The sequence below is a fragment of the Choloepus didactylus genome, chromosome 8 (genome assembly GCF_015220235.1).
Source record: "Choloepus didactylus isolate mChoDid1 chromosome 8, mChoDid1.pri, whole genome shotgun sequence".
Classification (NCBI taxonomy): Eukaryota; Metazoa; Chordata; class Mammalia; order Pilosa; family Megalonychidae; genus Choloepus; species Choloepus didactylus.
Window position 1 is genome coordinate 22,621,732 of NC_051314.1, and position 16,263 is coordinate 22,637,994.

At 38.2% G+C, this 16,263-nt stretch overlaps 1 protein-coding gene across 5 annotated transcripts in view; it reads right to left on the bottom strand.

Annotated features, from left to right (window-relative positions):
* Positions 1-12,009: 12,009 nt before the first annotated feature.
* The window catches only part of TCP11L2 (t-complex 11 like 2), a 44,849-nt gene continuing 40,595 nt past the window's right edge, over positions 12,010-16,263 (bottom strand). For 3 of the 5 annotated variants that reach the window (XM_037845642.1, XM_037845640.1, XM_037845643.1), the window contains exon 10: positions 13,921-14,165. In XM_037845642.1, coding sequence (XP_037701570.1) covers positions 13,921-14,165 — 245 coding nt within the window. Of the gene's footprint in view, positions 14,166-16,263 lie in introns of all 5 variants that reach the window. The other 2 variants (XM_037845644.1, XM_037845641.1) reach the window with 1 other exon arrangement.

Genomic DNA, 16,263 nt, shown 5'->3' on the forward strand with positions numbered 1-16,263 from the left:
TGAGTGCCGTCCCCCCAGGGCAGTTCTGGGCTGCTGGGCTGTGTAGGGAGGCTCCCAGTCTGCTGAAATGATGGCTGAATGGGGCTTTGTTAATTCACACTGCTCCACCTTCCCAACTCTGGGACAATCAGCTGAGGTTGCAGGGAAGGCTAATGTCCACGCCCAGTTTTGTGGTGTGTGCCTGTTATTTGAAGCACTTCCGTCACACTGGGTTGTCTGGGGCAGTTCTGGGCTATGGGGCTGGCGATGGGCAGGAGTGTTTCCTGTCCACCAGGATGATGGCTGTGAGCGGACACCCCCCTTTTCTTGGGAAGTTGTGGTGTTTCGTGAATTTTCTCAGCCACTGGATTATTGCGTTTTGTCTCAGAGCTCTCCTAGTTCTGCTCTTGACTTGACCTGCCCAAATTGCAAGTCTTTGAAGCTTTCTGTATTGGGCTTCTTAGAGTAATTGTTTTAGAAAAAGAAAAAAGGATTAAAAAAAAAAAAAAAAAAGGGGGGGGGGCCCTCCTCAGAGATCTAATGGGTTATTGAAATGCTAAGAGACAAAGCAACCAGGGCCATTAAGGAAAGGTCCACAGGGCAGAGAGATCAGCTTTTCTTCGGGATTTGCATATGCGCCTCCGGGCCCTTCCCCTTTCTATGTTCACCAGAACTCCAAAAATCCTCCGCTTTTATTTTGGAGTTTTTCGTGTTGTTTTTTTTTCTCTATGCCTGTCTCCTCTCTGCTGGGCTGGCTGCTCTCAGATTTTCTGGTGTCTGGTCTCAGTCTATCTATGGTTGGAGTTTGGATCAGTAGAATGAGATTCCGATAAGGGCTGGCACTGCAGTTCTCCTTTCTCCTTCCCAGAGCTGACAGCCCCTCCTCCCACGGGACTGAGCCTGGCAGGGAAGGGCGCGGGTCCCCTGGCCGCAAAAACTTACAGATTTCGCTGATCTCAGCAGTTCCACGTTTTCATGAGTGTTGTATGAAGTATGCCCAAATTCAGATTGCTTTGTGGTGTCCAGTCCACGCAGTTCCTGGCTTTCTACCTACTTTCCTGGAGGAGTAACTAAAACATACAGCTCACCAGTCTGCCATCTTCGGTAAACTATTTTTTAATGCAATTTTATTGAGATACATCACCAGCATAGAAACCATCCAAAGTGTACAATCACTGGTTCGCAGTATCATCACACAGTTGTGTATACAGCCTCATGGGTAAACATTTTATTTCTAAAAGTTTTGTTGTAACATGGGGAAATATGATATAATTAAGTGGGAAAAGCAAGATATAAACTTGTATATACAAAATAATTATTCTAAAAGAACGTCAAAAAAATCATGCAGAGAAAAAGACTAAAAGGAAAGATGACAAAATGAAATAAACATTGTCTGTGGGTTGTGGTAGGAAAAAAAAAAAAAGGCAAGGGCTGAGGGAGCAGTCACTGAAGTGCATCGTTTCACCAATAGCAAGGTGAGGGTGAATATGGGCAGAAATTTCTAAATACTTTAATCAGAGAACATTCAGCATTTTGAGCAAGAGTAGATAGTCTAAAACATCTCTAGCTGCCTGCCATGACCACAGGCTTCTCTCTGAAAAGCCTTACTTTGTATGATGTGATTTTATCATCCCGTCAAAGCTGGAAGGGCCAGGAACCTGCGAAAGGCAGCCCTGTAGGCTGGATGTAGGGAGCTGTGCTGCTTGGCTAGGAGGTGGCTTATTGTTAGAACCCATCCCAGTGCAGGAGAGCAGAGCAAAAGGGATGCATACTGACTAGCAACAAACAGACCCAATCATATGCACTCTCCTGGGAGGTTTTGTTTGAAACACACCAAAAGGGAAGGCAGCAACAGAAGGTAGAACCGGAAAACAAAAAGGCTAATCCTTTTTTGGCAGCATCGCTAGAATAAAGAACAATCCTTTCAGCTGATGGAAGGGAGCCAATATAGCAAACAGTTAAGAGTACATGTTCCAGGGTGAGACATCTTGAGTTCAAATCCACTTACCAGCTCTGGGACCTTGGGCAAGTTCCTTAGCCTTTCTGAGTCTCACTTTGCACATTTGGAAATAATAAGAGAGCCCGCCTCGCAGGGCATTGTGCAGCTACATGAGATCATTTATATAAAATGCTTAGAGCAGTCCCTGCCATGTGGTAAGTGCTCAGTGGCTATTATGACTTTATTAATATACTCTGGAAGACAAAAAATAAACAATATTTGGGTTCTCCACCAAGCCCACAAGTGCAGCTGCTTGGACAGATTCCTGGGTTTCCTTTCTTCTCCAAAAACCTAACAATAAAATCCCTATATCTCATTCCCTTGAAATCTGAAAGAAGCGAACACAAGCTTAGAAACAGAGAGGTAAAGCTTCATACAGTGAATAGAGAGCAAGAGGGTACACTTTGCTAATCACAATATATTGTTTAAAAAGTTATGTTAAATCAAGGAGGATTAAGGCATAATTGATTACTAAATGAAATGAGAATATGTTCGGTTTTTTCACTGTCCTTCAAAGTTCACATCAAGGGCAATAACCACAGCCTTCTACCAATCCTTGAGTTTCTTTCTCAATGACAATATTGAACTTAATGAACCATGGTTCTGATGAGATATGTACTTAGATACTTGATCATCACATCTCACAATACTAAAACCCCTTGAAGCTCGAAAGATATTTAGGATTAATAAATTAAAGTTATTGTAATGTCTTCAGCTACATTGTGCTTTAGAGTTTGCAGACAATTTCAAATACATTCTCTCTTTTGATCCTCACAAGACCTCTGCAAGATTGACCAGTAGTAGGGTACATTATACCCCCATTTCTCAGATCAGAAAACTGAGGTTCAGAGACACTAAAAGACTGGCTCGGGTTCATTTAGCTTTTGAGTAGTGGAAGTGAATTCACATTCAGGTCTTGTGACTTTCAATCCCATGTTCCTTTAATTGAACATGTAGAAATTTTTGGAAGTTAATATCCTCAGAGTAGAACAACCTAAAATCTATATTTGAGAAGGGTACAAGTCAGAAATAAAAAATATGTTGAGTAAAAGGTAGCACTCTGCATACCATGGCAGACTTTGCCAATCAATCACAGAATTCTTTTCTGCTTATCATGGATCTGGTTTCAAAATCCTTCCCAAAAGTGCTCTAGGGAGCTACTACTTCAGAGGAGGAACATAATTTCAAAGCTAATTTCATGAAAAGCAGGTTCACTAAGGCTCATTTAAGGAAGCTGGAGGGACGTAGGGTTAAGAATGCTAATGTTTACCAACATCCATATGAACTTCTTTCTCCTGGGCACATGGATACACTACAATTTCCTGCCTCCTTTGCAGTTGGATGCGGCCACATGACTTGAGTTCTGGCCAGTGGAACTCTTTCCCTAACTGCTGACTGAATGGAGAGGGCTATGAATATCTAGAGAAGAAAAGAGCCATGAGATAGATGGAGACTGGATGTCTGCATGAATGAATGGAGTAGGCCCTCACTTCTCCCCCCATCCTCTGCTTTGGACCATGATTTGAGAAATAAGCTTTATACTGAGGTCACCGTGATTTGGGAGCTGTTTACTCAATAGCTCACCTACACACAACAATAAAAGTTGATTTCATGTGACTATGCCTTTTCTTCAAATCATCTTCTGGTGCAATTCTCATTCAAATTTTAAACATCTCATGGATGACACTCCAGACTACCACCTCAGTATCTGGCCTCAGAGTTAGCCTTTCTCATACTGGCAGCTAATTGTCCTGGAGCCAGGAATGCGCCAGTGTAGCAGGCAGAGGACCGTGGAAGTGGGAAGTTACCATGCCCCATACAGCCATCTTTTCAGCAGGCTGGGAGACACCCCTTCACAGCACCACAGCCTAGAGCTCCCCTTGAGGACTCCATTGGCCTGTGACATTGTGCAGTTTTCCTCCACAGAAGCCCACCAAGTGCACAGCCTAGAAGCAGGGGTCCTGCATGGAAGTGCAAAGAGCCCAACACCAATCCCAGGGACTTGTGGGGCCATGGCAGAAAGGAAACTGTGGGGAATCTGAGCTGAAGAGTTGGACTCGTGCAACAGCCCTAGGGTATTACAGCACAGCTCCTGGGAATGGCTGGGAGCTCTGGGTCTTAAAGTTGTCTTCCCTGCTTAACTGCACAGGGCACAGACCCCACCCTCAGGGAGGGTGGTCCCAACTGCAAACAGAAAATTGGTGTACTGATTGGGCCTCCACAAGGTTTGGACCCCCACTCACTGCATAGACAAAGTTGGGGAGAACTGGCTTGAGGGTAATAGGTGTCCAGGGGCGTGGTGCCATCTGATGGTAGGTCAGTGAAAGTGCATTCCACCAAGCTGCAGCTCTGTCAAATTATAGGTAATTGTTCAAATAAGCCTGCATATCCTAAAAGAACCCTATCAAGATAAGCAAATGCCAAGAGGCCAAAAACAATAGAAAATTTTAAAGCATATGAAGAAGCCAAAAGATATGGATAACCCAAATGCCCAAATCATAAAACCAGAGGAGACACAGAACTTGGAGCAATTAATCAAAGAAGTAATCACAAACAACAAGATTATGGCACAGCATATAAAGGAAATCAAAAAGGCTCTAGAAGAGCACTAAGAAGAATTTACAAGAGTATATAAAAAAATAGATGAGCTTATAGAATAAAAGAAACTGTTGATCAAATTTAAAAGATCCTTGAAACTCATAGGAGCAGATTAGATGAACTTGAAGAATAAGTAAGTGAAATAGAAGAAAATCTTTTGGAGAGTGAAAGTACAAAAGAACAAATGGAGAAAAAAATTGAAAAACTTAAAATGGATCTCAGGGATATGATGGACAACATGAAGCACACAAATATAAGAATCATTGGTGTTCCAGAATGGGAAGAGAAGAGTAAAGGACTAGGAAGACTATTCAAAGATATTGTCGGGGAAAACTTCCGCACCCTTCTAAATGACATAAATATGCAAATCAGGGATGCCGAATGAACTCCAAACAGCATAAACCCACTCCGAGACATATTATGATCAGATTGTCAAATGCTGAAGAGAAGGAGCAAGTTCTGAAAGCAGCAAGAAAGAAACAATTCACCACATACAAAGAAAACAACATGAGGCTAAGTAGTAACTACTCAGTGGCCACCATGGAGGCAAGAAGGCAGTGGCATGATGTATTTATAATACTGAAAGAGAAAAATTGCCCACCAAGAATTCTTCATCCAGCAACGCTCTCCTTCATATTTGAAGGAGAGCTTAAAATCTTCACAGACAAACAAATGTTGAGAGAATTTGCTAACAAGATACCTGCCCTACAAGAGATACTAAAGGGAACTCTACCAGTAGAGAAAAAAAGAAAGGAGAGAAAGGTATGGAGAAGGATTCAGAACTAAAGGGTTTTAGTAAGAGTAAGTTAAAGGAAATAAAGATAGAGGGAAAAATATATCTGACAAGTAAAAACCAAAGGATATGATGGCTGATTCAAGAAATGCCTTCACAGTAAAAACATTGAATGTGAATAAACTCCCCAATTAAAAGACATAGATTATCAGAATGGATTAAAAAATATGAACCATCAATATCAGGCTTACAAGAGACTCATCTTAGACCCAGAGACACAAAGAAATTGAAAGTGAAAGGATGGAAAAAAATATTCCAGGCAAGTTACAGCCAAAAGAAAGCAGGAGTAGCAATATTAATCACAGATAAAATAGACTTTAAATACAAAGATGTTATAAGAGACAAAGAAGGTCATTATATACTAATAAAAGGGACAATTCAACAAGAAGAAATAACAATCATAAATGTCTATGCACCCAATCAAGGTGCACTAAAGTACATGAAAAAAATATTGACAAAACTGAAGGAAACGATAGATGTTTCCACAATAATTGTGGGAGACTTCAATACATCACTGTCTCCTATAAATAGATCAGTCAGACAGAGGACCAATAAGGAAACTGAAAACCTAAACAATCTGATAAATGAATTTGAATTAACAGACATATATAGAACATGACATCCCAAATCACAAGGATACACATTCTTCTCTAGTGCTCACGGAAATTTCTCCAGAATAAATCATATGCTAGGACATAAAACAAGCCTCAATAAATTTAAAAAGATTGAAATTATCCAAAGCACATTCTCTGATCACAATGGATTACAATTAGAAGTCAATAACCATCAAAGATTTAGAACATTCACAAATACCTGGAGGTTAAACAACACACTCCTAAACAATCAGTGGGCTAAAGAAGAAAATTGCAAGAGAAATTGCTAAATATCTAGAGACAAATGAAAATGAGAGCACAACATATCAAAACTTATGGGATGCAGCAAAGGCCGTACTGAGGGGGAAATTGATAGCTCTAAGTGCATACATTAAAAAGGAAGAAAGACCTAAAATCAAAGAACCAATGAAACAACTGAAGAAGCTAGAAAATGAAAAGGAAACTAATCCTAAACCAAGTAGAAGAGAAGAAATAAGAAGGATTAAAGCAGAAATAAATGACATAGAGAAAAAAAAAAAACAATAGATAGAATAAATAAAACCAAAAGACGGTTCTCTGAGAAGATCCACAAGATTGACAAGCTCCTCACTAGACTGACAAAATCAAAAAGAGAAAAGACCCAAATAAACAAAATAATAAATGAGAGAGGGGACATTATTGCAGATACTGAAGAAATTTAAAAAATCATAAGAGGATACTATAAACAACTATATGCCAACAAACAAGATAATGTAGAGGAAATGGACAATTTTTTTGAAACACCTGAACAACCTAGACTATCCAGAGAACAAACAGAAGACCTCAACAAACTAATCATAAGCAAAGAGATCTAATCAGTCATCAAAAATCTTCCCACAAATAAATGCCCAGGGCCAGATGGCTTCACAGGGGAATTCTACCAAACTTTCCAAAAAGAACTGACACCAATTTTACTTAAACTCTTTCAAAAAATTGAAGGAAATGGAACACTACCTAACTCATTTTATGAAGCTAACATCACTCTCATACCCAAACCAGATAAAGATGCTGCAAGAAAGGAAAACTACAGGTCAATTTCCCTCATAAATATAGATGGAAAAATTCTCAACAAAATACTTGCAAATCAAATCCAAAGACACATTAAAAAAATCATACACCATGACCAAGTGGGTTCATTCCAGGCATGCAAGATAGGTTCAACATAAGAAAATCAATCAATATAATACAACACATTAACAAATCAAAAAGGAAAAATCAAATGATCATCTCAATAGATGTTGAAAAAGCATTCAACAAAATCCAACATCCTTTTTTCATTAAAAACACTTCAAAAGGTAGGAACTGAAGGAAACTTCCTCAATATGTTAAAGAGCATATATGAAAAACCCACAGTCAGCATAGTACTCAATGGTGAGAGACTGAAAGCCTTCCCTCTAAGATCAGGAATGAGACAAGGATGCCCGCTGTCATCACTGTTATTCAATATTGTGCTAGAAGGGCTAGCCAGAGCAATCCGGCAAGACAAAGAAATAAAAGGCATCCAAATTGGAAAGGAAGAAGTAAAAGTGTCATTATTTGCAGATGATATGATCTTATATCTGGAAAACCCTGAGAAATAGATGACACAGCTACTTGAGCTAATAAGCAAATTTAGCAAAGTAGCGGGATACAAGATTAATGCACTTAAGTCAGTAATGTTCCTATACACCAGAAATGACCTAACTGAAGAGACACACAAAGATCCCATTCTCAACAGCAACTAAAAAAAGCAAGTATCTAGGAATAAACTTAACCAAGGATGTAAAAGACCTATACATAGAAAACTTTACTAAAAGAAATAGAAGGAGACCTAAAAAGATGGAAAAATATTCCATGTTCATGGATAGGAAGGCTAAATGTCATTAAGATGTCAATTCTATCCAAACTTGTCTACAGATTCAATGCAATTCCAATCAAAATTCCAACGACCTACTTTGCAGACTTGGAAAAGCTAGTTATCAAATTTATTTGGAAGGGAAAGATGCCTCGAATTGCTAAAAACATTCTACAAAAGAAAAACAAAGTGGGAGGACTTACACTCCCTGACTTTGAAGCCTATAGTAAAGCCACAGTTGTCAAAACAGCATGGTACTGGCACAAAGACAGACATATTGATCATTGGAATCAAACTAATAACTCAGAGATAGACTCCCAGATCTATGGGTTAACTGATATTTGTTAAGGCCCCCAAAACCACTGAACTGGGACATAACAATGTATTCATCAAATGTGGTTGGGAGAACTGGATATCCATACACAAAGGAATGAAAGAGGACCCGTACCTCACACTGTACACCAAAATTAACTCAAAATGGATTAAAGACCTCAGTATAAGAGACAGTACCATAAAACTCCTAGAAGATAATGTTGGGAAACATCTTCAAGAACTTGTATTAGGAGGTCACTTCTTATGCCTTACTCCCAAATTACAAGCAACAAAAGAAAAAATAGATAAATGGGGACTCCTCAAACTTAAAATCTTCTGTACTTCAAAGGAATTTGTCAAAAAGGTGAAAAGCAGCCAACTCAATGGGAAAAAATATTTGAAAACCATGTAACTGATAAAAGACTGATAATCTTGCATATATGAAGAAATCCTACAACTCAAGGACAATAGTACAGACAGCCCAATTATAAAATGGGCAAAAGGTATGAAAAGACAGTTCTCTGATGAGGAAATATAAATGGCCAAAAAACACATGAAAAAATAGTCAGCTTCACTAGCTATTAGGGAGATGCAAATTTAAACCACATTGACATATCATCTCACACCAATTAGATTGGCTGCCATTAAACAAACAGGAAACTACAAATGCTGGATAGGATGAGGAGAAATTGGAACTCTTATTCATTGTTGGTGGAATTGTATAATGGTACAGCCACTCTGGAAGACAGTCTGGTGGTTCCTTAGAAAACTAGATATAGAATTACCCTTCGATCCAGCAATTTCACTTCTTGGTATATACCCAGAAGATCTGGAAGCAGTGACATGAACAGATATCTGCACACCAAGGTTCATAGCAGCATTAGTCACAATTGCCAAGAGATGGAAACAATCCAAGTGTCCTTCAACAGATGAGTGGATAAACAAAATGTGGTATATACACACAATTGAATACTACGCAGCAGTAAGAAGGAACGATGTTGTGAAACATATGACATGGATGAACCTTGAAGACATAATGCTGAGTGAAATAAGCCAGGCACAAAAAGAGAGATATTGTATATTACACTAATATGAACTCTGTGAAAAATATTGTATATTACACTAATATGAACTCTGTGAAAAATGTAAAATAAATAGTTTATATTGTAGATTGTAGGGGACCTAGTGATAGACAGCAAATAGTGAAGGGGGAATGACAATCTAATTAGAACAGATAAGTTATGGGAATGCTCAGGAATGACTATGGTTTGTTAATTTTGGGGGGTATGGTAGGAACAAGTTGGCACCAATGTAGCTATTTCAGGCTATTGTTTTTCTTATTCCTTTGTTTGGTTATAGTTTATTTTCTTGGGGTATGGTAGGAACATATTGGAAACAATGTATTTATTTTAGGTTATTTGTTTTTCTTATTCCTTTGGTTATGGTTTGTTAATTTTCTCGGAGTAGGATAGGAACATGTTGAAATCTGTTCTGGTTTGCTAATGCTGCCATTTTGCAAAATACCAGAAATGGACTGGCTTTTATAAAGGGGGTTTATTTGGTTACAAAGTTACAGTCTTAAGGCCATAAAGTGTCCAAGGTAAGGCATCAACAATAGGGTGCCTTCACTGGAGAAAGGCCGTTGGCATCTGGAAAACCTCTGTTAGTTGGGAAGGCACATGACTAGTGTCTGCTTGCTCCCAGATTGCATTTCCAAATGGCTTTCTCCAAAATGTCAGTGTCAGTTTTCAATGGCCATCTTCAAAATGTTTCTCTAAGCTGCAGCTCCTCATTCTGTGAACACTTTTATAGGTCTCCGGTGATTCAATTAAGACACACCCTGAATGGGTGGGATAACACCTCCATGGAAATTATCCAATCAAAAGTCTCGGCCACATTTGATTGAGTCACATCTCCATGGAAACACTAAATCAAAGGCTTCCAACCTAGTCAACACTAACATGTCTGCCCCCACAAGATTGCATCAAAGAACATGGTATTTTGGGGGACATGACACATCCAAACCGGCACAGAAGCAATGTAGTTATTTTAGGTTATTTGTTTTTCCTTATTCCTTTGTTTTGGTTTTGTTTGAAATTTTTTTTTAATGTTTGTTTTTTAATTTTTTTATAAAGTTAAAAAAAAACAATGAATGAGTGTTAAAAAAAAGAAAGAAAAAAAGTTCTCATGGGTGTACATGTGGTGGTTTGTAGTTATGTACACCAGAAATACATGTTCTTAATCTTTGTCCATTCCTGTGGGTGTGAACCCTGTGTAAATAGGACCTTTTGATGAGATTATTTCAGTTAAGGTGTGGCCCAACTGAATCAGGATGGGCCTTAACCCTATTACTGGAGTCCTTTATAAACAGAATGAAATTCAGACACATAGTGAGAAAGCCACGGAAAGAAGCCAGAAGTCAATGGAACCCAAAGAAACTAGGAGAAGACGCCATGTGCATTACCATTGTGACAGAAATTCCAAGGCCAAGGATCACTGGCAGCCAGCCCTAGAATGCCATGATCTTCTGGGAGAAAGCATTGCCTTGATGATGCCTTGATTTTGGACCTCTGGCCTTGAAACCTAGAGCCAATAAATTCCCATTGTTTAAGCCAACCCACTGTGTGGTATTTGCTTTAGCAGCCAGGAGACTAAAGCAGTACATTTTAATGGAATATTTTTTCTCTCTCTGCTCCCCAGCATAACCTCCTTATTTGTGAGAAATTCCTAATTGGCTGAACTTGGGGGAACACAGGAGTCTAAGAGCCAGCTATTTTTCCTCATTCTATCCCCTGCAAATTAGAGCCTAGGCACTTGACCTAGACTCTGCCAAATGAATGCTGATATCTGGAATTTTAAATCTTGAGCAAATGAGGCAAAGCAGCAAAGACAGTTGAGAAACCAATCGCTGAAGTCACAGTACTGAAACCAGCTTAGCTGGGTTTCTGCAGGTTGTATTGCCCTAGTAGCTACCCATTATCAAGCCTGGACCCCAGATGAAGTAGATTCTTTGAAGTCCTTAATACCCACCCAATAAATTCCTTTTCTGCTTACATTAATCTGAGTACATTTCTAGTGCTTGTACTATGTGCTTATGTCTTTGAATATCCTAGCCCTTTCGAATTTGACAGGATGTTAAAGTCACATCATGCAAAGCAAGGCTTTTCATTTCTAGCTGCCTGTTTTAGACTAACTACTCTTTCTCAAAATGTAGAATGTTCTCTGATTACAGTATTTAGAAAAATCTTTCCAAGACATACATTTATTCATGGACTTCTCCTGTTTCAAAAGATTCAATGATTCTTTATCCCTTTCAGGACAGAAATCCAAAGTTTAACATGGCATACAATAACTGTTTGTACCTTTCTTGTTTCACTTCTCATTACTGTCACCCTTCTTGAGGACAGTAACTGACTAATCATCTATGTTTCACAACACCTAGGATACTACTTGGTACTTGGTAGATTCTAAATTGGTGTTTGTTGACTGACTGACCTACTGAACATAATGATGTCTGTAAGGCTCTAACAATTTGCAGAAGAATCATTCTAGAGCAACTACAATGAAGATTGTCCACTATTCCAGCCCTGAGTTACCTAAAGGTGGTTTAGACAACAAGGAAACACTGGCCATCTTGAAATAATCTTTAATGATTTAAAATTTAACTAGTGCACACAAAACATGTTTTAGCAGTATAAGAATGAAAATGTGTGTATGATGTTTAATAAAATTTTTATTACAAAACAAGACAATGTTAAGAAATGCTCAAAAGTAGAAGTAAACATTTAAGTAAAAACCAAATAAACATGCTAAGGGATAGGACTAAAAAAATCTTAATAAATGTAGTTGCCTAAGTCCAGACTTGAGATGTTCAGATTTATTTTGCCACTTAAAAAGCAAAACAAAACAAAATACAGAATGCCCTTCATTTTAAATACATTTAAAAATATTTGCACATTGTTTTTCTGCTGGCAAGTGCAGCATAGACAAATATATATAAGAATACCAGCTAGATTCCAATCTGAAAATGAAAAAATGCACCACCTGGTCTTCCTGTTAAGTATACAAGAAAAAAATCATGCTATGTATTACCTGCCTATTATCAGACCCTTCCTACTTCCAATGCCCCAAAGTGAGCACAGTTGAAAACATACTTTACTACAGCTTAAGAGAAAATGAAAGCAAAAGTCTCCAGCACCTTATGTTCTCTAAGCATAGGAAAATATGGATATAACAGAAATATTGGAAGAGAAAAAACCTGGATAAGACCAATGATGTGCTTTTCAATAAGATTCCATTTACACAGCTTCGTAAATAGAAAGAATGGCTGATTTAGGCATTGGTTGCTGTGAGAAAAAGAAATGACATTCAGAATTTCCTCAAATTTTGGCAGAGTCCTCCAAATGTAAAGATTGGAGATAATTTATTCACACAATCATTTCCTAGAACTTTATAAAATAATTAAGCAACACCATAATAGTGGAGGTAGTGGTAAGGAAAAGAAGTTGGAGAAGAAAGGAACATTTTTTTACTTCCTAAACCTTGTCCCCTACCCTCAGTTACTAAGGTTCAATGAGTCCTTAGAAAGCAAAACAATAAAAATATATTTTATGCAAATAAAGTACTTTCCAGATTGAGTACATCCAAACTATACTGCTTCCCTTAACATTTCAAAAGTAGTACATAATTCCAAGACAAGCAGGTTTCTTAAAACTCAATAACTAGCACCCAGCTTTGCAAAGCCTGAATTACTGCTCAAGCTTGGCAAGATAATGACACTTAGAAAAGCATTGTGGTCGCAAAGGGATAAGAATTTAATCAGTACAAAAGGCATTTGCTGGTTAAGCTATATGCTTAAGAAATCCAGAGTTCAACTGTTTCTTTTTCCAGATGTGAACTTCACTCGAGACATCTCGTTTTCTTGTTAACTTTCCTGCTGCTTCTTACAAGTAAACCAATTCTAGTTCTGCCTTACATAAAAATATTAAAATCTTATATAAATTTTATTAATAGCCTGAGAAATGCAAGGACATTCACTTAAATACTTGTGCAAAAATTGTTTCTCTCCAGGAGCAGGTTAAGTTGCATGAAGAAACCAATTTCTAGAATAAAATTTTAGAAGGGATTTGTTTAAACAAACAAGGGAGGTCTTACCTAAAATTTGTTTATAGCTTTAAAATGTACTTAATATATTTAAATTTTAAACAAATACTGACAACTGGTGTTATAAAAGGTAATTTGGTACACTTGTGGAATCTAAGGACTTAATAGGTAAGTTTCTAGTACACATTAATAAAATGTCATTGTACATTTCAAATACAATTATGCTTACTTCACATCATTGATTCAGAATGTCCATCCCCTTGGTTATTCTTACAACCTACAACCCTTTAAGAAGTTGTACCAAAGTTAAAAATACATTAGATTTGATGGTGACAAGTCAGGAAATTCAACTCCTTGAGGACTGAATGAAGAAATCAAATATAAATGCTTTAGAAAACATTTACAAGAACACATTTATAATTAATTACAAATTGCAGGCTGTTCATTAAAAATGTCTCTTTTGAACATGAAAATGATGTACAAGTAGGGTTTATATAATGTGAATGTCTTCTCTAATGCTAATATAACTGGAGTTACACAGATTCAGGCTAACACTGCACCTCGGACAGACAGTACTGAGAATGTGCCGCATCTGTAATGCTGTCGATGGGAAGGGATGGGGTACCCAAGTGCTAGATTTCCAATTCTCTTATTCAATGTCAGTTTCTCTTTAATTTGTAGGAAATGAAGCTTCTGCCTTCCCCATGGCTTCCTCATTGAAGAGCAGCTTTCGAAGTATATTGGCATAAAATGGTCCATAAACTTGTTTGTTGAGATTCACAATGTTTGCATATTGAGATCCCAGCACTTCTAGCTCCTGCTGAATGACAGCAAGGCCTCCTGGTATGGGAGGCATGCATTTTTGAGGGCTTGGAAGACAAAGTAGGCTTTTCATGTACATCTGGATTCGTTTATCTGAAGGGGAAAAAAAGGTATTTTTATTTGTTCTATTATTAAAATACATAGTTTTTAAAAATGAGAATGAGTAATTGTGGTAGGTTGATTACAGTAATGCTCCAAATTCTTCACCCCTTTCTGTATCCATGCCATTTAGAGGGTGGTTTGCGGTTCCTTCCATCAAGGGCTGAAGTCATTACCCCAACCCTTGAATCTGGATCGCCTTAGGACTTGCTTTGGCCAACACAGAATGTGGTGGAAGTGCCCACATGTCAGTTCCAAGCCTCAGCTTCAAGAGGTATTACCCTCATCGGCTCTCTCTACCTGCCACAGCCATGTGAACAAGCTGGGGGCTGCTAGAGGATGAGCATCTGTGTGGAGGGAAGACCAGGTGTTCCATCCGAAGCCATCTTAGACCACCCTATAGCCAACCAACTCCCAAACACATGATGGAGCCCAGCCAAGATCAGCAGAGCTACCTACTCAAGCCATAGCTGACCATAAATACATAAGTTAGTCCAGCAAGACCAAAAGAACTACCCATTTGTCCCCCAGACTTGTGAGTAATTATAAATGTTTTTTTTTTTTTAAGTTATAGCACTTTAGAGTGGTTTGTTATGCAACAATAACTAACTGATAAAGAATGTAGAACTCTCTAGGGGGTGGACAGGAAATTTTACAAAAAAGTCAATACTGAACATCCGTAATTGTAGTTGCATACATTAAAGCTGAGTTTGTAAGTCGTGTATGGTAAAGCTAATTTGGCTAACATAGTGGTTTTAAAAATAGAAGTCACTTAAAACCAGGGGATTTCACATAAAAATCTGAATTTCTACTTCCTCTTGAAAAATTTAGAGATCTGGCAAACTTGGGGTCCAAATGACCAAATGGCAAGGGTGAGCACATGTCCACGTTTTTCCAGGACAGCCCCAGTTTATGCCTGTTTTTCTGGCATAATTTAAAAAGCATGTTCAAAATGTCCTGGTTTGGAGAATAAATTATCTGGTCACCCACACATGACCAACAATCAGGAGGCACTGAGGAATGGCTGCCCCAACAAGCACTCCAGTCTGCTTTCCCACCCTTCATTCCTTCATTCCTTCAAATGCTTAATTATTTATGCATTTGCATGCTTTTGAGACTATGTACAAAGGCTTGCAAATGCATAAATAATTAGGCTGCAAGGGTATTGGACAAATAGTACTGGACAAACTAGACCTGCTATAGCCCAAGGACTTTTGCTTGCTTTTGAAAATATAAAACTCACAAATAAAGATTGCTAAGGAGAAGACACTCCACTGAAGTCAGACAACAATATTAATGGAGCCTTCTTCTTCAATTATTTCTCCACACAATCATGTGTTCCAGCTGAACTTGACCTAGAACTCAAAGTTCCCCAAACACAGAGACATCTGTCCTATGCTCATGCCTTAGAATTGTTTCTTCTTACTGGAAAGCCCTTCCATCTCACTTCATTTCTGTCCAAAGTCCAATGCATTCTTCAATGCCAGGCCTAAAGTTACCTCCATTCTGTGACTCCCCCTGACATCTGTTAACACACTATCACACCACATCATTGTTACTTCAGAAGGTGTCTATCTTCCTTCCTACACAGTGAACTCTCCAAGGGTGAAGACTATGTCTTTTTTATCTTTATATCCCTGGTCTGGCCTGTGGCAAGCACATCATAAATACTGAATGAATTTAAGTAAAAATGGAATGAAAAAGGTCTAAAAAGATAAACACCATACTTAAAGCAATGAAAAGTTGGAAGGAAGTGGAGGTTGAAGAAGGTAGTTAAAGACGACTTGAGCCTCGTCTGTAATTTTTCAACAAGGAGAAATGACTCCTGTACAATTGAAAATTAATTTTTAAAAAATAGATGGTTATAGGCATGCAAAAAATCTATAAAGCTGGTAATCCATAAATAATTTTTACCCAGTTTTGGTACACACTTGAGAAAAATTGGTTTGAGAGAAAACTCCCTTTCTAATTCTCTTTTTAAAAGGCTAAGAGTAAAGTGGAATTATAGTCCTGTTGGTAAATTAATAGCACATCAACTAAGAACAACAGAAGGCAGATTGTGGTACCTGTACAGTGGTGGAAAACCATGGCT